The sequence below is a fragment of the Macrobrachium nipponense genome, chromosome 4 (genome assembly GCF_015104395.2).
Source record: "Macrobrachium nipponense isolate FS-2020 chromosome 4, ASM1510439v2, whole genome shotgun sequence".
Taxonomy (NCBI): Eukaryota; Metazoa; Arthropoda; class Malacostraca; order Decapoda; family Palaemonidae; genus Macrobrachium; species Macrobrachium nipponense.
In genome coordinates, this window is record NC_061100.1 from 127,033,532 (window position 1) to 127,058,536 (window position 25,005).

Sequence of the window (25,005 nt, forward strand, 5' to 3'; positions counted from 1 at the left end):
GAAGAACACTTGGCCTAATAAACCAGACTGACGCTGGTGGGCAACCAGTAGCCGGGGGACTACTGGTTGCTTGCTGGCCCAGAAAACAACTCCAATAAGGACCTAAACAAGCCTGTCTTGAAGAACACTTGGAATACTGGACTAGACGGACGCTGGTGGGCAACCAGTAGCCGGGGGACTACTGGTTGCTTGCTGGCCCAGAAAAAAACTCCGATAAGGACCTAAAGAAGCCTTGGCCTTGAAGAACACTTGGTCTAATACACCAGACGGACGCTGGTGGGCAACCAGTAGCCGGGGGACTATGGTTGCTTGCTGGCCCAGACTCCGATTAAGGACCTAAAGAAGCTAGGCCTTGAAGAACACTTGGCCTAATAAACCAGACAGACGCTGTGGGCAACCAGTAGCCGACCTACTGGTTGCTTGCTGGCCCACAAAAAAAACTTCCAATAAGGACCTAAAGAAGCCTAGCCTGAAGCAACACTTTCGTCTAATACACCAGACGGACGCTGGTGGGCAACCGGTAGCCGGGGGACTACTGGTTGTTTGCTGGCCCAGAAAACAATTCCGATAAGGACCTAAACAAGCCTAAGACTTGAAGAACACTTGGAATACTGGACTAGACGGACGCGGTTGGACAACCAGTAGCCGGGGGACTACTGGTTGCTTGCTGGCCCAGAAAACAACTCCTATAAGGACCTAAACAAGTCTAGGCCTTGAAGAACACTTGGCCTAATAAACCAGACAGACGCTGGTGGGCAACCAGTAGCTGGGGGACTACTGGTTGCGTGCTGGCCCAGAAAACAACTCCTATAAGGACCTAAACAAGTCTAGACCTTGAAGAACACTTGGCCTAATAAACCAGACGGACGCTGGTGGGGAGCCAGTAGCCGGGGGACTACTGGTTGCTTGCTGGCCCAGAATGCCTTTCATATATGCAAAATATGGGTTTTGCAATGCATAATGGGCTCAATTCTTGCATATACTACTGTGGCAACCTCTGGTGCGGCGTAAAAACCTGTAAGTTCAATGCCTTTCATATATGCAAGATATGGGTTTTGCAATGCATAATGGGCTCAATATTTGCATAAACCACTGTGGCAACCTCTGGGCGGCCGGGGTTAACTAAAATCGTGGTAAGTTTCAATGCCTTCCCATAATATGCAAGAGTATGGGTTATGCAATGGCATTAATGGGCCTACAATACTTGCAATATTTATAACTGTTTGGCAACCTCCTGGCGCGGTGTAAAAACCTGTAAGTTCAATGCCTTTCATATATGCATAGTATGGGTTATGCAATGCATAATGGGCTCAATACTTGCATATACTACTGTGGCAACCTCTGGCGCGGTGTAATAACCCGTAAGTTCAATGCCTTCCATACATGCATAGTATGGGTTATGCAATGCATAATGGGCTCAATACTTGCATATACTACTGTGGCGACCTCTGGCGTGGCGTAAAAACCGGTAAGTTCAATGCCTTTCATATATGCAAAATATGGGTTATGCAATGCATAATGGGCTCAATACTTGCATATACTACTGTGGCAACCTCTGGCGCGGCGTAAAAACCTGTAAGTTCAACGCCTTCCATATATGCAAAATATGGGTTATGCAATGCATAATGGGCTCAATACTTGCATATACTACTGTGGCAACCTCTGGCGCGGCGTAAAACCCGTAAGTTCAATGCCTTCCATATATGCAAAATATGGGTTATGCAATGCATAATGGCTCAATACTTTGCATATACTACTGTGGCAACCTCTGGCGCGGCGTAAAAACCCGTAAGTTCAATGCCTTCCATATATGCAAAATATGGGTTATGCAATGCATAATGGGCTCAATACTTGCATATACTACTGTGGCAACCTCTGGTGCGGCATAAAAACCTGTAAGTTCAATGCCTTCCATATATGCAAAATATGGGTTATGCAATGCATAATGGGCTCAATACTTGCATATTTACTACTGTGGCAACTCTGGCACGGCGGTAAAAAACCCGTTAAGTCCAATTGCCTTCAATAATGCAAAAATAAAAAAATGGGGTTTAATGCCATGCATATGGTGTCATACGAAGTTCAATGGCCTTCCAATTAATTCTGCAAAATATGGGTAAGCAATGGGCATAAAATTGCGGCTAAATAATGAACATATTGAATTCTTACTGTGGGCAAAAACCTCTGGCAGGGCCGGCCGTACCCGGGTAATGTCAAAAATGCCTTCATTATATGGGCAAAATCATGGGTTCAATGCATGCATAATGGGCTCTCAATACTTGATATACTAATACTGTAAAAACCCGTGGCAACTCTGGTGCGGGGAATAAAAAACCCGTAAGTCAATGCCGCCTTTCAAAATATATGCAAAATATGGGTATGCAATGCATAATGGGCTCAATACTTGCATATACGACTGTGGCAAACTCTGGCGCGGCGGTAAAAAACCCGTAAGTTCAATGCCTTTCATATATGCAAAATATGGGTAATGCAATGCATAAGGGCTCAATACTTGCATATACGACTGTGGCCAACCTCTGGCGCGGCAAAAACCACCCGTAAGTTCAATGCCTTCCATTAATATGCAAAAATATGGGTTATGAACAATGCATAATGGTGCCTCAATACTTGCAATATACTACTGTGGCAACCTCTGGCGCGGCGTAAAAAAACCCGTAAGTTCAATGCCTTCTATATATGCAAAAAAAAATATGGGCGAAGGGTTATGCAATGCATAATGGGAACTCAATACTTGCACTATACTACTGTGGCGGCGTAAAAACCTTGGTGGCGCGGCGTAAAAAACCCGTAAGTTCAATGCCTTCCATCAATGCAAAAATATGGGTTAGGGTGCAATTGCATAATGGGCTCAATACTTGCATATATACTGTGGCAACCTTTGCGCTGGCGTAAAAACCCGTAGTGCAAATGCCAATATTCCATATATGCAAAATGGAGGGTTATGCAATGCCATAATGGGCTCAAATACTTGCATATACTACTGTGGCAACCTCTGGCGCGGTGTAAAAACCGTAAGTTAATGGCAATGCCTTCCATATATGCCAAACAAAAATATGGGTTATGCAATGCATAATGGGCTCAATACTTGCATATACTACTGTGGCAACCTCTGGCGCGGTGTAAAAACCCGTAAGTTCAATGCCTTTCATATATGCAAAAATATGGGCTATGCAATGCATAATGGGCTCAATAGTTGCATATACTACTGTGGCAACCTCTGGCACGGCATAAAAACCCGTAAGTTCAATGCCTTCCATATATGCATAGTATGGGTTATGCAATGCATAATGGGCTCTATACTTGCATCATATACTACTGTGGCACCTCTGGCACGGCGTAAAAACCCGTAAGTTCAATGCTTTTATATATGCAAAATATGGTTATGCAATGCATAATGGGCTCAATACTTGCATATACGACTGTGGCAACCTCTGGCGCGGCGTAAAAAACCTGCAAGTTCAATGCCTTCATATATGCATAGGATGGGTTATGCAATGCAATAATGGGTTCAATACTTGGGCCAATATTAAAACCTTAACTGTGGGAAACCTCTGGGGCACGGGGGCATAAAAACCCGTTTAAGTTCAATGGCCTTCCATATATGCAAAATTAATGGGTTTATGGGCAATGATAATGGGCTCAATTTAAACCCTTGCCATTATACAACTGGGTTGGCAACTCTGGTGGCGGCGTAAAAAAACCCGGAAGGTCAATGCCTTTCATATTGCAAAATATACTGTGGGCAACCTCTGGCAACGGCTAAAAACCGCAAGTTCAATGCCTTTCATATATTCAAAAATTGGGTTTATGCCAAGCATAATGGGTCAATACTTTCATATAATACTGTGGCAACCTCTGGCACGGCAGGAAAACCCGTAAGTTCAATGCCTTTCTATATGCAAAATATGGGTTTATCAATGCTAATGGGCTCAATTACTTGCATATACTAACTGTGGCCACCCTCTGGTGCGGGCGTAAAAACCCGTAAGTTCAATGCCTTCCATATATGCAAAATATGGGTTATGCAATGCTAATTGGGCTCATTACTTGCTATACTACTGTGGCAACCTTCTGGCACGGCGTAAAAACCCGAAAGTTCAATGCCATTTTATATATATGCAAAATATGGGTAGTGAATGCATAATGGGTCTCAATAACTGCATTATACTACTGTGGCAAAACCTCTGGCGCGGTGTAAAAACCCGTAAGTTCAATGCCTTCCATATATGGCAAAATATGGGTTATGCAATGCATAATGGGCTCAATACTTCCATATACTACTGTGGCAACCTCTGGCACGGCATAAAAACCCCTAAGTTCAATGCCATCAATATATGCATAGTATGGGTTATGCAATGCATAATGGGCTCAATACTTGCATATACTACTGTGGCAACCTCTGGCGCGGCGTAAAAACCCCTAAGTTTCAATGCCAATCAATATATGTTCATAGTATGGGTTATGCAATGCATATGGGCTCAATACTTGCATATACGACTGTGGCAACCTCTGGCGCGGCGTAAAAAACCCGTAGTTCAATGCCTTTCATATATGCAAAATATGGGTTATGCAATGCATAATGGGCTCAAGACTTGCATATACTACTGTGGCTACCTCTGGCGCAGCGTAAAAACCTGTAAGTTCAATGCCTTTCATATATGCAAAATATGGGTTATGCAATGCATAATGGGCTCAATACTTGCATATACTACTGTGGCAACCTCTGGCACGGCGTAAAAACCTGAAAGTTCAATGCCTTCCATATATGCAAAATATGGGTTATGCAATGCATAATGGGCTCAATACTTGCATATACTACTTTGGCAACCTCTGGCGCAGCATAAAAACCCGTAAGTTCAATGCCTTTCATATATGCTGGGCTCAATACTTGGCAATAGACTACTGTGGGCAAAAAACTCTGGTTGGGCGGCGTAAAAAACCTGAAAAGTTTCAATGCCTTCCATATAATGCATAGTATGGGTTATGCAATGCATAATGGGCTCAATACTTGCATATACTACTGTGGCAACCTCTGGCACGGCGTAAAAACCCGTAAGTTCAATGCCTTTCATATATGCAAAATATGGGTTATGCAATGCATAATGGGCTCAATACTTGTGTAAGGCCTAGGGTTTCTGATTAATAATATATTATCCATGCGTTCTCTGTGACCTATGGAATGTGGAGAACAGTGTAGAGGTGACGACCTGAGAGTAGCTGACAATGAGTTTCTAGGGGTGGCGTGAGATAAAAATGATTAGTTCGACAAGTCAATGCACGACAGTTTTATGAACTCTTCTCAAAGTGCCTTTGCGAAACTGGATGCAGCTAGAACCGCGAGGCGCTATCGAACTGTGTGTTTGTATGTGCGTGTGTGCCTCTTTCTGTTAAATAGGTTCATACCCAAGCCTATGGGAGGGATTTTGACAGAGGGCTTCAAGTCACAGGCAAAGATGCCGTGGCATTCGCCGGGGAGTCTTTTGTGACATAGTGTTTAGTGATGGGATGGCTTGTTTGATATCTTGTAAGATGTTCCATTTTATTAACTTTGTCTTTGAACTTGTGTGTACTTACCGGGATGTGTTCTGTATCTTTGAAACAGACGGATCAGGAATGCCGGGGGACAAAGAGTTCCCAGTGGGGTGTAGACTTGTTTTGGTGACTAGACATTGTACTGTTTTTGAGTTAGTCTGTAAGACTGGATTACTTGGTTGATTGATTTATTTATTCTTGTTAATAAACGTTAATGTTATGATGCAACTCTCTCATTTTCATTACCTGTTAGAATGGAGAGAAAGAGGTGGAGAGAGAGAGAGAGAGAGATTGCCGAGAGAGAGAGAGAGAGAGAGAGAGAGGTTATGAGTAGTGGGGGTGTGGGTCTGCCTTCCGTTTCGTGTCCACGCTTACCTTATGAATACTGGGGGGAAAATCCCCCCATGTTATAGTGGTGTCAGTGGTTAAGAGGGGATATAAAAGTCTTCTTTCTTTTTTATGCCTAGGAACGCCAATGTAGAGATGGGTGGCCAGTAAGAAATAAAAAGGTGTTATGGCTTAGCGATAGTTTTCGAACGACAAAGCTTTGAGGGATTGTGGAAAATTGTTAAACTGTTAGTTTTCAGTTACTTAGTGAGAAAAAATGAGAAAATATCTGTCTGTTAACTGTGCTAAAGGGAGGGAAGGATTTTATTGGACTCAGCATTTTTCCCAGGGAGTCAGCCTAGAAGCAGTGAGCGCACCCAGTGTGACTTTTGCTTGTGTAATGACGAGCGTATTCCGAGATACCCGTGCGGGTGTTGTGTTTAATGCATATATCACTGCCGCGTTTTACGAGAATTTCAAGTTCTTTTTTTCCCATTATGGAGTGGTGAGTGTTAAAAAACTATTGTTTATCAAAGAAAAAGGGTTTTTGTTTAAATATTTCAGGGTTATGGGATTGGTTCAAGAAGTCAAAAATTTTTCTTGTCTTTGCCCCATAGTGAGGTGTTTTCTTTATTTGCACGTGTTTATAATAGACGTATTTGTCTTTGTTTTAAACACATAAGAGTGTATAAGATGTATTTTTGCATGTGAACTGTGCTTAGATAAGCATATTTGGCTTAGTGACACAGAGCGGCCACAATTTTACAGGCTCAGCACATTTCTGCAGAGAAGCGCGTTGCATTGCGAGGGTATATTGGCATCCCTCGGGGGGATAGTCACATGGAGAGTACCACTGGCCTCCCTCGAGAGATAGTGCTGGGGAGGGCATTGCGAGATGGGTACTAGTGTATACCTTGGGAAGGGGTCCTCAGACACTGTTTAAGGGGAGATGGGGGTACCACTGGTGTATACCTCGGGCTGTTCGGTCGCTCGACTGAGGGGTTGTACTCACGGGGGGGAGAAATTTTTTTTTTTTTTTCTCAGTGTGGGTGAACTCCCCCTTTTTCTTTTTTTTTTTTCTTTGTGTTGGGGATGGGTCTGGCCTTGACCATGGATGCTAAGATATCAGCTGATTGATAAGTTGATGAAGTGAAATGCCAGTAGAGTCTTTTTTTTTAGAAAAGATATTTTTTTTTTCTCTCTTGGAAGAAGAGAAAAGGAAATAAAAAGAGATTTTCCTTTTCAGTGAATGAGGGGAAAAGTAGTTAACATGCATGGGATGTGTTATATGTTTTACTTGTGCCTTGAAAGACACAAATATAAGGGGGATATACAGATTATTTTTTTTATTGTGTTGGAGAAATTACTTTGAAATGCCGATGATTGGTGTTGTATCTGTGTTGTGTGGCAATGGTGTTATGTCATGGTGTTGCATGCTGGAGAAATTGTATGTCATAGGATTCAGCAATACTGTTGTAGGCTATTTGAATTTCACCCTTACTTGAGATCTTTGCAAAAGAATTATTGCTGTGGAGAGTTATTATTATTATTAATAATTATTATACTTGAGATGTGTCACGGGAGGTTTGCTTAAGTATAATTATCATTACGGGAGACATAATTTACGAGAGTTTTGAGATATTTCATGGGAGATTAGTTGATAATTATTACAGATAATTATTCAAGGATAATTATTACGATGAATTAATGGGAGAAGTCTTGTGTTAATTAGTTGTTGAGTTTTTGTAACTTTGGAGAATATTTCAGTGATTCACGGGGATGAGTTTTGCTGAATCTTGATGAATCTGGCTGAATCTTGGTGAATTGTGTTGAATCTTGCTGAACTTTTGCTGAATTTTTTGCTGAATTCCTTGGAGAATGGACAAGCATTAACATTGGTGATATTTTATTTTTGTACTGATACTGATGATTTTGATGATAGCAATTTTTTTGGTGATTTTATGATAATGATATTTCTGATACTGATTTTTTATATACTAATACGTGGGTGCCGTAATGCTATCAAGGGAGGTGAAATCTTTTTTGATTTTGGGAGGAACTAACAACATATTGTTTTAGTTTTTTTTCTTTTTTTTATGAGTTCAGCAGATAATTCCTTGACATCTAGTGAGTTACGGGAGATAGTTAATGGTGCCGTTGATTTTTCTTTTCTCCTTTTTTGGAAATTAGCCATCGCTGACACAAGTTTTTTTTACCATGGGTGAATTTGAGTTTATATTTTCTCTCCAGTTAGTGTGAATATTATTTCAGTTCATGACTTAGAGTCATTGTTCGGGAACGTGTTCGTGTTTTAGCTATTTGATGCTATAGAGAAATATATGGGAGAATTTTTTGCATGTTTTGAATGCATACGTAGTGGCACTACATTTTTTCTCTGGATATTTGTGTTCCAGAAATTGTGAGTTTTCTTGCACAATACCTGTGTTGTATTTGTGACAACTTTGTGAGAGATAGGAAACTTGGCTAAGTTTTCTAGTGGCTTATGTCGTAGTGCATATGGAGAAGTCTTGGCTAAGACACTTTGAACTTGGAGTTCTGTTATAATGAGTTGTGGCACATGGGTGGTTTTTTCTAGAATTTTCTAGACAGTTTTATTTGCCGAGTTTTTGCCCTTTTTTAGCAATTATGCTAAATGGAGAGAGTTTTTATAGTTTTTACTATAACATTGAGTTATTCTCTGGAGAATTGGAGTTAGAATTGAGATAATTGGAGGTATATATTATTTTGGAGTCATATTTTGAGATATAATATATGGGAGATATATTTTTTTTTGTGACCATTTTTGATATTTGCCAATAGTGGTATGAGCTATGTTTTGTTCAATTATTTTGCAGCCATCTTTGTTGCAAATGGAGACACATTTTTGAGGAGATTATGGGGCAATATTTGTGAGTGTGTGAGTTAGATGCCTTGAGTGCACATTTTTTGGAGATATATTTTTTGGAGCCTTGTTTTGTTCCACATGGAGTTATTGGGGAAATAGAGGTAAATATTTTGTATTTGCCGAAATAGAGGTGATTATTCTCTATTCTTGGAGTGGTGTCTTTTTTTTACTGACATGTGGCTATTAGAGAAATACGAGAGAATAAAATGGGGTTGGTTTTTAACCAAATGGAGGAAATATTTTTATAACCGGAGTGGTGTTATTATTAATATGGTGTCTCATAATGGAGCTGGAATTAATCTTGGGCGGGTGACCCTCTTTTTTTTGTGGTTATGGGAGTTTTTTCGAGACAAGAGAAGATTTCTGTGGTTCTCTTTTTTGGTTTCGTGTCTATTTAGAGGCGAATGGCATTACTGCATTACGAGTCATTTGGAGATGTGTGTGCATTTTTTTTATGTTCACAAGTGTGTTATTCTTGGAGAAATATAATTTGAGGCAAAGTCATGTTGAGAGAATAAGTCTTCGAGACAAAATTTTGAACACATTAGTCATATCCTGGAGTTAATTCTGTGAAATGTGTCAGTTAGACCTTTTTTTCTAGAGAATCATGAGTTTCCAAACTTATGCGTCTGACTAGAAAATTTTTGTGCTGTTGTTTGAACATGTGTCCGCAGGCGATTTTTCTGCTGACAAGCGATGTGATGAGCCGTGTGCTGATTCTTTTCCTCTGATGGTGACAGATCAGAATTTTTGCAATATCTGGAAATGTTGACAATAGCATTTCACGAAAGCGCATGGGTGAGAGTTTGCTTTCTGGCAAATTCCGGGGCTTTACATGGAGCATTTCTTGGGGAAAACGTGGGAGTTATGCATATTATACATGTATTATGTATTTTGTGATTGGGGAAATCTACTTGTGATTATCTTTTTTTTATTATTTTTCTTCCTTTTCCTTGAGAGATACAATTTGGGGGATTGAGTTTTAAGTAGCATTTCTTTTTTTTGGACGGGAGATTTGATTTTACCAGGAGATGTAATTTTTCGAGGGTTGTTACTTAAGTAAATGGGAGTTTGACATTAAGTCTCATTGTGATTAATTATTGAGCAGTAAAGGGGTTTTTGCTGTTAAGAGTTGGAGATTTTTACTGATTTTGTGGGTTGTTCAAATATCAGAACTTGAGAGAACATTTTTTGGGTCTGGGTGTGTTACGTGATTCTTTTTCTTTCTTGAGCTGGTTACGATTTTTTCTTTTTTTTTTCTCTTGTGAGCACATTCGAGTTTGAAATGTGAGTGCAGAATTCCGTGGAGTTGCTGTGGTTTCTGAGTTGTGTGTGTGCTGATGTGTGAGTTTGGAGAATTGAGTTGGAGGGAACTTGAAAAATTGTTTTTTTTTTTTTTTTTTTTCTTAGAGAATTGCGATGATGACTTATCATTTTAGTAGTCATATCAAAGGGAGTTAATTGGGAGACGTTCAGTTAGTATTTCCGACCTTTTGAGATCATTGTTTGATAGAAGTAGTATGTTTGGGTTAATTTTCTTAGATTGACCAAAGACTCGACTGACATACTAACACACACCCAAAGAAAAAAGTCGTTCCCCGACACCAGCAAGACGTCCACCAGCCGTGAAGAGAGTACTGCTGCCATGTTGTCCAGGGTGATTACAAGAATTTCCACATGGGTGTTCGAGAGAATTCTACAGCGTGTTTTTTGGGGATCTGCAGAAGCCGTGGGAAGTCTTCTACAATGAGGGAGGCATTCCGTCTTCCTACAGTTAGCTACAGTCTACTGTCTGTGCAGCTACTTGCAGACAAGCAAAGAGGGATATTCAAGAAATGCAGAAAATATGAGAGAAAATGCGTCTTGTGTTATTGGGAGATTAATGCGTGATAAGACTTTATTTTATAATGCCAGAGACGTGCAGTTTTTGCTTGTATTTTATTTTCAGCCGGCCAATGTTTTATATTATATAAGCTGTTTTGTTCGACCTTTTGCTAGGCGGGAGCTAGCATTTGTGCGAGGCCGAGCTATCTGTAAGGCCTAGGGTTTCTGATTAATAATATATTATCCATGCGTTCTCTATGACCTATGGAATGTGGAGAACAGTGTAGAGGTGACGACCTGAGAGTAGCTGACAATGAGTTTCTAGGGGTGGCGTGAGATAAAAATGATTAGTTCGACAAGTCAATGCACGACAGTTTTATGAACTCTTCTCAAAGTGCCTTTGCGAAACTGGATGCAGCTAGAACTGCGAGGCGCTATCGAACTGTGTGTTCGTATGTGCGTGTGTGCCTCTTTCTGTTAAATAGGTTCATACCCAAGCCTATGGGAGGGATTTTGACAGAGGGCTTCAAGTCACAGGTAAAGATGCCATGGCATTAGCCGGGGGAGTTTTTTGTGACATAGTGTTTAGTGTCCGGCTGTCTGGGTAAGTGTTAAAGTGCTTTAGCCAAAGGGATGGCTTGTTTGATATCTTGTAAGATGTTCCATTTTATTAACTTTGTCTTTGAACTTGTGTGTACTTACCGGGATGTGTTCTGTATCTTTGAAACAGACGGATCAGGAATGCCGGGGGACAAAGAGTTCCCAGTGGGGTGTAGACTTGTTTTGGTGACTAGACATTTTACTGTTTTTGAGTTAGTCTGTAAGACTGGATTACTTGGTTGATTGATTTATTTATTCTTGTTAATAAACGTTAATGTTATGATGCAACTCTCTCATTTTCATTACCTGTTAGAATGGAGAGAAAGAGGTGGAGAGAGAGAGAGAGAGAGAGAGAGATTGCCGAGAGAGAGAGAGAGAGAGAGAGAGAGAGAGAGAGGTTATGAGTAGTGGGGGTGTGGGTCTGCCTTCCGTTTCGTGTCCACGCTTACCTTATGAATACTGGGGGGAAAATCCCCCCATGTTATACTTGCATATACTACTGTGGCAACCTCTGGCGCGGCATAAAAACCCGCAAGTTCAATGCCTTCCATATATGCATAGTATGGGTTATGCAATGCATAATGGGCTCAATACTTGCATATACTACTGTGGCAACCTCTGGCGCGGCGTAAAAACTCGTAAGTTCAATGCCTTTAGTATGCAAAATATGGGTTAGCAATGCATAAGGCTCAATACTTGCATATACTACTGTGGCAACCTCTGGCGCAGCGTAAAAACCCGTAAGTTCAATGCCTTTCATATATGCAAAATATGGGTTATGCAATGCATAATGGGCTCAATACTTGCATATACTACTGTGGCAACCTCTGGCGCGGCGTAAAAACCCGTAAGTTCAATGCCTTTCATGTATGCAAAATATGGGTTATGCAATGCATAATGGCTCATACTTGCATATACTACTGTGGCAACCTCTGTGCGCGCGTACCCGGTAAGTTCCATGCCTTTCATATATGCAAAATACGGGTTATGCATAGGGTGATTATACGTCCCCCTTTGAGGGGGACAGTTCCTCATTTTGAACCTTTATCCCCCAAAAAATTGCTGTGTTGGGGGGATGCCCTAATGTCCCCCTTCAACCTTTCTTTTTTTTATGTAATTACTACAGCTGTACTTAAAAATTAGAGACTAATTTTTGTTTAAAATGTCAGCAATAAATAACGTCTGAATAAAAACAGTCATTGATAAGCCATATTTATCATTTCCTGTTATTGGATATATTTAAAGATCAAATCAAGCCAAAAATACGCCAAAGAATGACGTAAGAATTTTTTTTTTTTTCATTTAAAGAATAATTTTCTGTTTAAATTTTCAGCAATAATATCTGAATCAAAACACTAATTGATAGACCTTAAAATGTCTGAATAAAAACACTGATTGATAGACTTTCTCATTTATCATCACCTGTAATTGAATATATATATGTATTAAACTTCTGAATTTATAAGGACTCAACATAAGTGCAAGTGCGTATGGTCCTACTATATACTTTTCTCCCCCTCTCGCAAGTCAAATAAATGGGCACCCCAGTATTGCAATGCATAATGGGTTGAATACTTGCATATACTATTGCGGTAACCTCTGGTGCGGCGTAAAACCCCCGTATGCCCCAGGGGTAAGATCGTTTGCGATCACTAAAGGCCCATAATTATATATATTTATGTATGTATATATATAAATGTATAGTAAAATATATGATATATGTATATAATATACACACATAAATATATGTACATAAATATATATATATTATATATATATATCTATATATAATGTAATATACTATATATATATATATAATATATATATATATATAGATAAGGCTGGACTGTCTGAGTGAGTGTGTATGTGAATGTGTACTAAAAATGGCTGTCTAGCTGTGTATCTACAATATGTAAATGTGTGTGTATATACTTTATGTATGTATGTATGTATATATATGTTATATATATATCCATTCGGGTCAAAAAAATTAAGTAGGCCTGAAACACTCAAACATAAAAAATCATGCAATCAATTGCAAGATAGAGGTTAAGAAATAATACTTTTCTATTTTAGGCTCAGTTAAAGACTCCGATTACCTAACCACTCTAGAGTCATTATATATTAAAAGTCTTGTTCCCTCATTGAATAGTGGAGTTTCATCTTCTCCGCTTTATCTGGCATAGTCAACATTTTAACTTCTAGCCCAAGTCTAGTCAGACTACCTCCTTCCTTCTCAATTAACGGTTTGGTTGTGATTAGTATTTGTTTTTTTTTATTTGTACTTTTTACTTTTTCGTTTTACTTGTCAATTTTTAGTCCTTTCTGTCAATTTTAAGTTAATTTTAGTCTTATATTTTTTTTACTATATTAAGAATCCTGCTCTTATTTAATGTTAATTAATAAATATGTGTTTTATCTCAACAGACTGAAGATGCACATTGTATGTGTGAAACGTCTCAAATAAATGTTTCTTCTGATGTGGTTGTCTGTGATTTCCTGAATGGATGTAGGTGATATACTTACATAGACTATAAACTATATATATATAAATATACATACATACATATATATATATATATATATATATATATATATACACATACATACATACATACATACATATATATATATATATATATATATATATATATATATATATATATATATATATATATATATATATATATATATATATATATATATATATATATATATATATATATATATATATATATATATATGTATACACACACACACACACACATATATATATATATATATATATATATATATATATATATATATATATATATGTATATATATAAACCATTCTAGAGGGCTTATAAAGAACTCCCCAAGATTCTCTTAACATCTCACATGACGCCATAAAATGTCAACGGTCATTCTCTCTCAGGTTGAGGAAAGCGGCACCTCTCACAAGCATCCTCCCCCTAAAAGTTCGTTGTTTGTTAGCGTCACCTACATTGACACCCATTGGTCAATAGACCTAAGGAGAAGTGGCAGAGCCCATCAGATCCTAGAGGGAAAATATTGGGGGGTTTGTGGGGTATTGAAGGAAAGAGAGGGAATGCCAAGATGGCCCTTTTCGAAGACAGTTAGCCATCGGTCAAGAGATGGGGAAGACGTATTCCCCCCTCGTCGCCCTTTGCCGGTTTTCCTCGCTCGGTCTCAACCTCGCCGGTACTATAGATATTAAGTACAATTTCACTCGGGCCCTTGTGTAAATTCATTAGAATATAAGACCAGTGTTAAATTAATCACTAAGCGTTTGATTTCTGCATGACCCACAGTAACTTAATTAAGAGACCCACGCAACCCAGGTCGGGGTCATAATTTTGGTGTCAGGTGTGGGGTACACTGCGAAGCACTAATTTAATATTAAATATAGCGATTTTGGGTCTTGCGAGGCACGGATTCGGTGACATTGTTCAGTGTCTTTATGATTGGAAAATACACGACGGAGCGGTCATATGAAAGAACAACACAAAAGGGCTGACGTTGAAGTGATACGGTAAAACAAAATTTATCTCGCCTTCATGTAACTAATGTCAAAGTAATGAGCGGTAGATAGCGAAGAAAGTCGGCGTGCGATATTGCAATGCCGAGCGCGAGACATCGTGAAACGGGCGAATACACGCACAAACATGCTGTGCATAAAACGGCCAACAGATTAGAAAAACTGCATGCAGTGTATAAGCGAGGGAAAGACAGAAAGGACGAGTGTAGTATAATTGGAGAGAAGATTTGCACTCCCCAAATCAAAACCAGCCAGACGCTGGTTACGATAGCAAGTGGAAGGAGGTGATCGTCAGCACAGTGATCAGCAGAGCCTTCGCAGACCATCGATGATGCTCAGAAACGGATCAAAGATGGCGGACGGCAATGCGCGCCCGCCAAAATTCTTTCCCGCCAAGGGGAAAGACGAATGCCCGGAGTCAGCTGTGTGCTCCCAAGAGAACAGGGGAAACCTTGTTGGGCAGCGGGAGGGATACCAGTTCTCCCCCCCTAAGAGTAGCAGAGTGAGACTGTCGGTAGTAGGGCGGGGACTCCCCCACCCACAGGACAGCACACCCCCCTCAAGAGCGGAATGGGTGGAAGGAGATGGGCACTTTCCTCCTTCCCCTAGCCCCTCTAGCCGTTGAGGAGACGGTATTCACCTTCAGGATGGATGGGGGAGTGTGAGCTGTAAGCTTCGTCTGGCATAAACCAAGCTGTTAGAAGTTAGATGATCGTAAGAGTAGAGAAGCTGACAGCTGTCGGATGGCGGCTGACGACAGCAAGGGAGTGTAGCAAGACACTCCTCCCCTCCCCTCAAGAGGAAGGGGAAGGCGACGTGGAGAGAGGAAGGGCGGAGGGTCATGCTGGGATCCTTCCTTGGCACAAGGGAGACGAGGAGAGTAATTACTGACCAGCGTGAATAATCGTCAGTGAGGGTCTTTGTGAAGAATTTAAAGTCTGGGTGTGAAAATTTGGGCAACCCGCATTGAAAATTTGTTTGTTTGTTTGTTTTGTTTTATTCACTGTAGTTTATGTTATATTATTAATAATTATTCAGTAATTATGATAATTGTATTGTTGAGAACGCTACCAACAGTTCCATGATTCCTGATGCCACCGCCAGATGTCGGTATGTGTTGTTGTTGCTGTAACCCCGCTCATTACAATAAAGTTAAGTTGTAACATGTGAGTTTATATCATGAATATCACCTCCAATGCACGACATCGAGACATGGTGATCAGCGGCGAGATTAAAAACGACATCTAGAACTCACTAAGCAAGTATTATACAGTATAGGCCTTTTAGATTGTGTGTAATAAGCCTAAAATACTGAGTGTTCCCGACCGGCAAACATGCTTCGTCGACGGAAGGACTTGTAGCCCCAGCAAAATTCACTGCTAGCCTAGGGGCCGACAACGAACGTGAATGGAAGTCTTTTAAGCAACGGTTCGAGATTTATTTACTTGCTTCTGAGAAGGACAATAAACCTGAAGAGACTACTTTTAAACATTGGAGGTGAGGAACTTCTACAGATTTACAACTCTTTCGAATTTCCAGTCCCAGCAACCGGTGACCCTAATCCAGCCAATGTGTTGAAGGATGTTTTGGCGACATTTGACGTCTATTTTTCTCCGCGCAAGTATGAACTTATAGCAAGGTACAAGTTTCGAAGATGTATGCAGGAAACAAACGAAACATTGGAAGCCTATGTTACCAGATTGAAAATTCTTGTGAAGGACTGCAACTATGGTAACCAACGAGACAAGCAGCTGAGGGACCAAGTGGTGTTTGGATGTACTGAGGACAAACTTCGTCAGAAGTTATTTGAAGTTGAAGACCTTACCCTTGAGAAGACATTGGATTTGTGTGTGGCCTTTCAAGCAAGAAAAAGGCAGATGGACGTCATCAATGACAGTGTGGCCAAAGTGAGAGAAAAGCCTAGAAGGGAGAAGACTACTGGTAGCAGACACGACGCAGACCATGATGGTAGGCCTAGGCATGACAATAATGAAGGTAGTCCTAAGTCCAGTAGACCCAGTATTCCTACAAATAAGTTGCGCCCTTGCAAATTTTGTGGGGAAAAACATGAATGGCGTAAGGAAAAGTGTCCAGCTCATGGTAAGAAATGTACAAAATGTGGTAAATATAATCATTATGCTGTTAAATGTAAAAGTAGGAAAATAAATTATGTATCAGGCAATGACAATGACTTTGATGTGAGTAGTTCAGATGAATCTGAATGTGAATATTTGCTTAAAGTGTCTAGTAAAAAGGATAAGCTAATTGAAGCTGATATTGAAGTTAATGGTAAAATAATCAAATTTCAAGTAGATTGTGGAGCTAGCGTAAATGTAATTCCTCGATATTTAATTCCTAATGTCAATTTAAAGCCTTGTGACACTACCCTAGAAGTGTGGACTTTAGACACAGTTAGACCTAAGGGAAAGTGCAGGTTAGTAATTAGAAATTGCAAGAATAGGAAGAAATATAACCTTGAATTTTTGGTTGTTGATTGTAAATACACTCCATTATTAAGTAAAAGGACATCAGAGCAAATGGGACTTATTACAGTTAATTATGAAAATATTTCTGCAACTAAAGATGTACTTGATAAATATGACAATGTATTTAATACTGATGTGGGTACATTCCAAAATGTTGTTAGACTAACCATTGACACAAATGCAGAACCAGTAGTGATTCCTAAATGCAGAGTTCCGATTAACCTTAAAAACAGAGTATGTAAGAAAACAAATGAAATGGAAAAACATAAAATAATAGCTAAAGTTGACCAACCTACTGACTGGGTGAGTCGGATGGTTGTAGATGAAAAGAAAAATAAGGATTTAAGAATTTGTATTGATCCACAAGCTTTAAACAAGTCTCTGAAAAGGGAACATCATCCTACCCCTGTAATTGATGATATTCTACCCCAACTGTCAAAGGCAAAGGTTTTTTCATCTTTTAATTTGGCCAATGGGTATTGGCATTGTGTACTTGATGAATAATCTAGTTTTTTAACCACTTTTCAAACCCCTTTTGGTCGCTACAGGTGGCTCAGACTACCATTCGGTTTAAATGTTAGTGGTGAGATTTTCCAAAAACAGTTACTCTTGAATCTTGAGAATCTTGATGGTGTTGTATGTATTGCTGACGATGTTATATTTTATGGTGTAGGTGAAACGTATGAGGAAGCTGTTAAAGACCATGATAATCAAATTTCTGGAAAGGTGCCAGGCTAAGGGTATAAAACTTAATAAGTCTAAGGCCGTATTAAGAAAATCTGAAATTGCTTTCTTAGGTCATAAAATCACAAGTAAAGGTCTCATGCCGGGCTCAAAAAGGTGGAAGCTATCCTGAATATGAAATCACCTACTGATGTAACTGGTGTTAAAGAGTTTACAGGTATGGTTAATTACTTAAGTAAATTCCTTCCTAATTTATCTGAGGTGTTAGAACCAATAAGAAAATTAACTCATCAAAATACCGAATGGAATTGGACAGAAAAACAAGAAAAAGCTTTCATTGAGTCAAAAAGGCTAATCACTAATGCCCCAATACTGCAGTACTATGACCCAAACTTTGACCTTGTCATACAGTGTGACGCTTCGCAAAATGGGCTAGGTTCAGTATTCTTACAGTGTGGTAAACCAATTGCTTTTGCTAGCCGTGCTTTATCAGACCGAAAAAAGGTACGCACAAATTGAAAAGGAAACACTTGCTATTGTTTTTAGTCTTAGAAAATTTCATGAGTATGTCTATGGTCGTAAAATAATTGTTGAGAGTGATCACAAACCTATTGCTAGCATTGTTTTGAAACCCTTGTGTAATGCTCCCAAGCGACTGCAAGGAATGTTGCTTAACATTCTACAGTACGATGTTGAAATCATACATAAAAAAGGTAAGGAAATGTATGTGGCTGATGCACTATCAAGATCTTATTTGCCATTAGATAATTATAAAGAAAGTGAATTTGAGCAAGTTAACATGCTTAATTATTTGCCAGTAAGAAAAGAGCGTCTTGAAATTAAATATGAAACAGACCAGGATGAGACCTTACAAATTTTAAAATCCTTAATTTTAAAAGGTTGGCCAGAAGGAAATGATGAGATACCTAATGTAGTCAAAGCCTATAGTCATACTAAGGATGAGTACTCAGTTCAAGACGGGTTAATTTTTAAGAGTAATAGAATAGTCATTCCATTAAACCTCAGACATAAGATAATGCAGGTCATTCATTCAGCACATATAGGAATTGAGGGCTGTCTACGGAGAGCCAGAGAATGTATCTATTGGCCAGGAATGAACTCTGATATAAAGCAATTCATCTTATCATGTGAAATTTGTAAAAAATTCCCTTGTGCTCAACAAAAGGAAACTTTAATTAATCATGAAATTGCTGATCGGTCATGGCAAAAGGTTGGAGTTGATCTAATGAGTATTGAAAAGCATAATTATCTTATAACTGTTGATTACTAAAGCAATTTTTGGGAAATTGACAACCTAGAAAACACATTAGCCAGTACAGTGATTAGAAAACTTAAATCTCATTTTGCTAGGTATGGATTGCCCTGTGTATTGATTAGTGATAATGGACCCCAATTTGTAAATGAGAATTTCAAACAGTTTGCAACTGATTATTATTTCGAGCATAGGACAAGTAGCCCTAAACATGCCCAATCTAATGGTATGGTCGAATCTGCAGTGAAAACATCTAAACGTTTAATTAGAAAAGCTGTTGAAAGTAATAAAGATCCTATTTAGCCATTTTGGACTATAGGAATACTCCTACTAGTGATAAAGACACCAGCCCATCACAGTATAACCTAGGTAGGAGAACACTTACCAAATTACCAATGTTATCCAAGTTACTTGAAAATCAAAATGTAAATTTAGAGTTGGCTAAGGTAAAGAAGAAAATAAAAAATGCTAAGAGTAAATTCTATTATGATAAAAATGCTAAAGATTTAAGTATTTTGGATGAAGGAGATAATGTACATCTTAAACCTTATGTTTTGGGCAAAAAGGCCTGGGAAAAAGGAAAAGTTGTGGAACAATTAGATGAAAGGTCTTATCTAATTGAAAGTGAAGGCAAGCTATTTAGAAGGAATAGAGTTCAGTTGAAAGAAACCCCAAGTGATGTGCATATGCCCAAGGTAAATGAACCAGTAACTATTGACCATATTGGTAATGAAATTGAAACTCCTGTCAAAGTGGAAAATAAAGTTGAAAGTGACAGACAAACAAGGTCAACCAGAAATAAATTACCTTCTAAGTATTCTGATTATGAAATGTATTGATGATGTACGCAATTTCTTTAATGTCATATAAATGTTATGATTATGAAGTGTATCGATTTGGTATGTATATTCTTGAATGGCATGTTTAATTTTATACTAAGAATGAATATTTCAGTTTTGAACAGGTACAACCAAACATTCTATTATAATGGTATACAATGGTTTTTTGAATGTTAATAACTTTTAGAGCTGATTATAGTCCTAACCAGTAACATATCAAAGTAAATTCAGTGTAGTATTTTAACTGATAATCCATCCAAATAAATTTAATTTTAAAAGAAGAAAAGATGTTATATTATTAATAATTATTCAATAGTTATGATAATTGTATTGTTGAGAACGCTACCAACAGTTCTATGATTCCTGATGCCACCGCCAGATGTCGGCGTGTGTTGTTGTTGTTGTAACCCGCTCATTACAATAAAGTTAAGCTTCAACATGTGAGTTTATATCATGAATATCACCTCCAATGCACGACATCAAGACACATAGGACCTGAAATTGTTGAGGCGGAGAGATCCCAATGCCTCCCTCCCACATTTGTTTACGCTGAGGATTGAACCTGGGGGTCCGACCGCTGGGGTGGTAAGAGTGAGCGACATTTTCTCGCTCTTTTTGTCTGATCATATGCTAGCAGAGATTGTCTTGCGTTCCAATGATCGACTTGCCCTTTTGAGGAATAATTATTATCATAAGGGCAATGTTGCCCACAGGGACATGGATCTGAGGGAACTGAAGGTGTTCATTGGGATCCTGATAATATCGGCTGTAAGATCAAACAATCACACCACAACGAGTGACAAGTGGGATCTTCCAGAGGGCAATCAGCAAGCGTCGTTTTGCCCTGCTAACGAGAGATTCGTTTTGATGATTCAGCCACCAGAGCGGAGCGAGCGAGGACAGATCACCTTGCTCCCTTTCGCAAAGCTTTTGATCATGTGGTGGCCAATTGCAGACAAAATTACTCTCCCGGGTCCAGGGTTGGCAAAACCAATGTTTTTTTGTTTTTTTTTTAAACCAAAAACCTTGTTTTTTTGGGGGGTTTTAGCCATGAAATATGGTTTTTTCATTTTTTTGTGCTACTAGGTATGGTTTTTTTATGGGTTTATTTCATATTTGGGCTACCCAGAACAAAACTAAAGCAATTTTAATGATAATCACACAATTCTGTGGCCCTATATGTATTTGACATACAAGTTTGAGTTTTCAGTCATCATTTTTCTTACTTACCCCTTGCTCCTGGTGGAATGCATTAAAAGGCAAAATTGATATCAGTGTGATAGAACATATCTGTGGTTTGCTTAATGGACTTACTTCAAGTGCAAGCATTGAGAGAATCTTTTCTACTTTTGGTTTGGTACACTCCGAACTCAAACAGACTGGGAATCAAAAAGGCCGGGAAGTTGGTTTTTTACACAAAGTTTTAAACAAAGACTATAATGTAGATGAAACAGACTAATTTGTTTTGTTTTGAAGTGTTGATCAAGTTACCTTGACATTGAAATTTTTACTTTATAAACAAATTTTGTCTGAAAAATTATGCATGGTCAGAGGCTAGGATTTGGATGAATAACTGATTTTTTTCTTCATATATACCTGTGCTAACATTTGTAGTCAACACTAAATGGTGTTTATTTTTAAAAATTTTTCTTTTATTTGAATGTCTTTTTTTACCTATTTCAACTTGAAATGAATAATTGCTCTCTTTCTCAAGCTATGATTAACATGATTGTTTCTTTCTATATAACTAACACACCCCCCTTTTTTTTTATTAAAGATATAAAATAATTTACAAATTTCTATTAACCTAATTATCTGAAGTTTACCAGTTGTATGAATATGTTCAGTTACATCAAATGTTATATTATGGCATGGTTACACAAATATACTGTAAGATAGTTACAATTACCAAAAATATATATTACATTTTATCCTGTATGAATTTTCCTTCCTCCTGATCCTTACTACTCTTAACGTTAACATTTTCTTACTTTTTACTGTCCCTCTCACTTCCTTACTTTTCTACTTTCTTTCTCCTATCCCTCCTTAGTAGTCATTCATGAATTTTCATCTCTTCTCATGGCACACATGGCTATACCTCGCCGTTCAACTTCCTCCACCTTGTTGCATTTCTCTCTGCTAAAAAGACTGGCCGGTAAAAGATTCGTAAAAGAGACAAATAAATTGACAGAGCAACAATATTGTATTTTGACCAATAAACTCCAGCTCTCGCGTCTGTGGAAAATGATAAAAGGCAAAACTGGGGCACTATTTATTTTGACAGGAACAAGTGAAGTTTGAAAACAAATTACCACAAGGATAAAAGAAACATAGGATAAGGTCTTGCTCGGCTTCATGTATCAAGGCAGCTTCCAAAGGACTGGTACATTAAAAAAAAAAAAAAAAAAAGTAGCTGACAACTGCGAAGAGTAGGCGGAGCTTCTTAGACTGAGAGAGGGGTGTGCTATTCATATATCCTCTTCGCTAGGACAAATGCAGATATTATTTATTGGGGGAAAATAACAATCATATAATTTCTTGTTATTTGGACCAGACTTAACTACAATCATTAAAATCTTTACCTTTCACATATTTCTGTGGAAATGTGGATCAAAACTTATACATCTTTAAGCTGATATTTATACATTCTTATTAAACTCTCTTTTATAAACTAACTTCATTTAAGTCTTAACATTTAATTAGTACAGGAATGTTTTTTTTTGTGTCTCCAGTTGATATTATGATTATTATCTCTTAACATGAGCAAAAAATTGCCCATACTCTGTATACAATGGTACCTTGAGATACGAGATTAATTCGTTCCGGAACCGGGCTCGGAACTCGAAAAACTCGGATCTCAAATCAATTTTTCCCATTTAAATTAACTGAAATGTATTTAATCCGTTCCAGACCTATGAAATATACCCCCAAACCATCGTAAATAATGAAGAAAACACACATATAAATGTAGAAATATAGTACAAAAAAATTATACAGTAATATATTTTAGTAATAAATAGAATTAAAGTAAAATAAAGAAAAGAAAAAGTTAATTTAATCTAACCTTGGTGACAGTCGCGTGCGGGCGGCTAAGGGAGGCGAGTGACGGAGGGGGAGGGCTGGATGGCTACATTAGTCCCGTTACGTAAACAGGAATTTTCCTAACAGAAAATGAAAAATGAACATTAAAATGTAAACTAAAACTGCAGTTTCACTTGCGCTTTTCTTGTAAGTTACCGAAAGAGGTTTGCTTTTGCGCCTTTTTAGTAAAAATGTTACGGAAAATTTAGGCCAATGAATAACAAAGTTACGTAAAAAAAACACAACAAAAAGTTAAGAACACGTAATCTTTACCTTGCTGACAGGGCGATGCAGCTGGCTACGGAGTCGAGTGGCGGAGGAGGAGGAGGAGGAGGGAGCAGGGAGGGGCTAGTCCCGTAACGTAAACAGCATTCTTTCGAACACAAAATGATAACATTAAAATGTAAACTAAAGCTGCATTTCCTTAACTTTAATAAAAATTTGCACTTTTCTTAACTTAAATTTGAAAAAATACTAAATGCACTTTAAACTTAAAACTTAACCTAAGCGATACGTAAGTTTAATCAGCACTTGTTTTCTGCCTTTTAGAATCACTTTCGGCACTTTCATTTGCGCTTCTCTTTAACAAAAATTTATCTAAAGAGCTTTGCTTCTGCCCTCCCTTTTAGAATGTTCCGGAAATGAGTTCAAACAAGTGTCATTAAAGTAACGCTGAAGCAGACGACTAGTCGAAACTTTTTCTGGATGTTTCTGTTCAGTTCAGTGAAACTCGAAAGTGATTCCCACATTGCTAACATGTCTTTAATTTGACTTGTAGGAATCACTTCCTCCGCCTCTTCCTCCCCCTCGCTACTGCTACTAATCTCTTGCAGGGCCTTCGTATGTTGCATCACCTGCAGCTCCTTCAACTCCTCAATTGAGAGTTCCTCCTCATGTTCCTCGATGAGTTCGTTGACGTCGCCCTCATTTACCTCCAGACCCATCGACTTTCCGAGGGACACAATCTCCTCCACCGTTGCTTGGGGTTCGAACCCTTCGAAGTCCCTCTCTGAAACAGCATCAGGCCATAGCTTTTTCCATGCCGAGTTCAAGGTTCGTCTCGTTACCTCTTGCCATGCCGAGTCAATGATACGTAAACATACAACGATATTGTAATGCTCTTTCCAAAACTCTCGAAGGGTAAGCTTGGTGCTCTCTGTCACCTCAAAGCATCGGCGGAACAAGTGCTTTGTGAAAAGCTTTTTAAAATTTGCAATGACCTGCTGATCCATTGGTTGCAAGATGGAAGAAGTGTTGGGTGGGAGGTAGAGGACTTTCACAAACTGGAACTCCTCGAGAATGTCATCTTGAAGGCCAGGTGGGTGGGCCGGAGCATTATCCAAAATTAATAAGGCTTTCAGTGGGAGGTTATTCTTTTGAAGATATTCCTTCACAGAAAGACCGAAGACGAGGTTTACCAAATCTGTAAAGAACTGCCGCGTAACCCATGCCCTTGCATTCGTGCGCCACATTACGTGCAGTTTTTCTTTCAGAATTTTGTGTGACTTGAACGCTCGAGGATTTTCAGAATGGTAGACTAGCAGTGGCTTTACTTTACAGTCACCAACTAGCCATTGCACAACAATGCAAGGGTCAGACGGTCCTTCATGGGTTTATGGCCTGGCATCTTCGTCTCCTCTTCGGTGATGTACGTCCTCCGTGGCATTTTTTTCCAAAATAATCCTGTCTCATCGCAGTTAAAGACCTGTTGCGGGATGTAGCCTTCCTCCTCAATAAGCTCAGCGAACTCGACGATGTACCTTTCAGCTCCCTTTACATCGGCACTCGCAGCTTCGCCATGCCTCACCACCGAATGAATGCCACTTCTCTTCTTAAAATTATCGAACCACCCACGACTTGCCTTAAACGTGTCTTCTGCTCCCCCTTCTGAA

The 25,005-nt window shown here is 38.8% G+C and overlaps 1 protein-coding gene across 1 annotated transcript; it reads right to left on the bottom strand.

Annotated features, from left to right (window-relative positions):
- Window positions 1-23,760: 23,760 nt before the first annotated feature.
- On the bottom strand, window positions 23,761-24,585 carry LOC135211496 (tigger transposable element-derived protein 1-like). The gene has a single exon (XM_064244802.1). It carries the CDS (start codon window positions 24,583-24,585, stop codon window positions 23,761-23,763), a length of 825 nt encoding a protein of 274 aa, XP_064100872.1.
- Window positions 24,586-25,005: the final 420 nt, after the last annotated feature.

Bases quoted from the DNA above. Each gene is read 5' to 3' on its own strand.
- LOC135211496 (XM_064244802.1), bottom strand. From the start codon at position 24,585: ATGTGGCGCACGAATGCAAGGGCATGGGTTACGCGGCAGTTCTTTACA.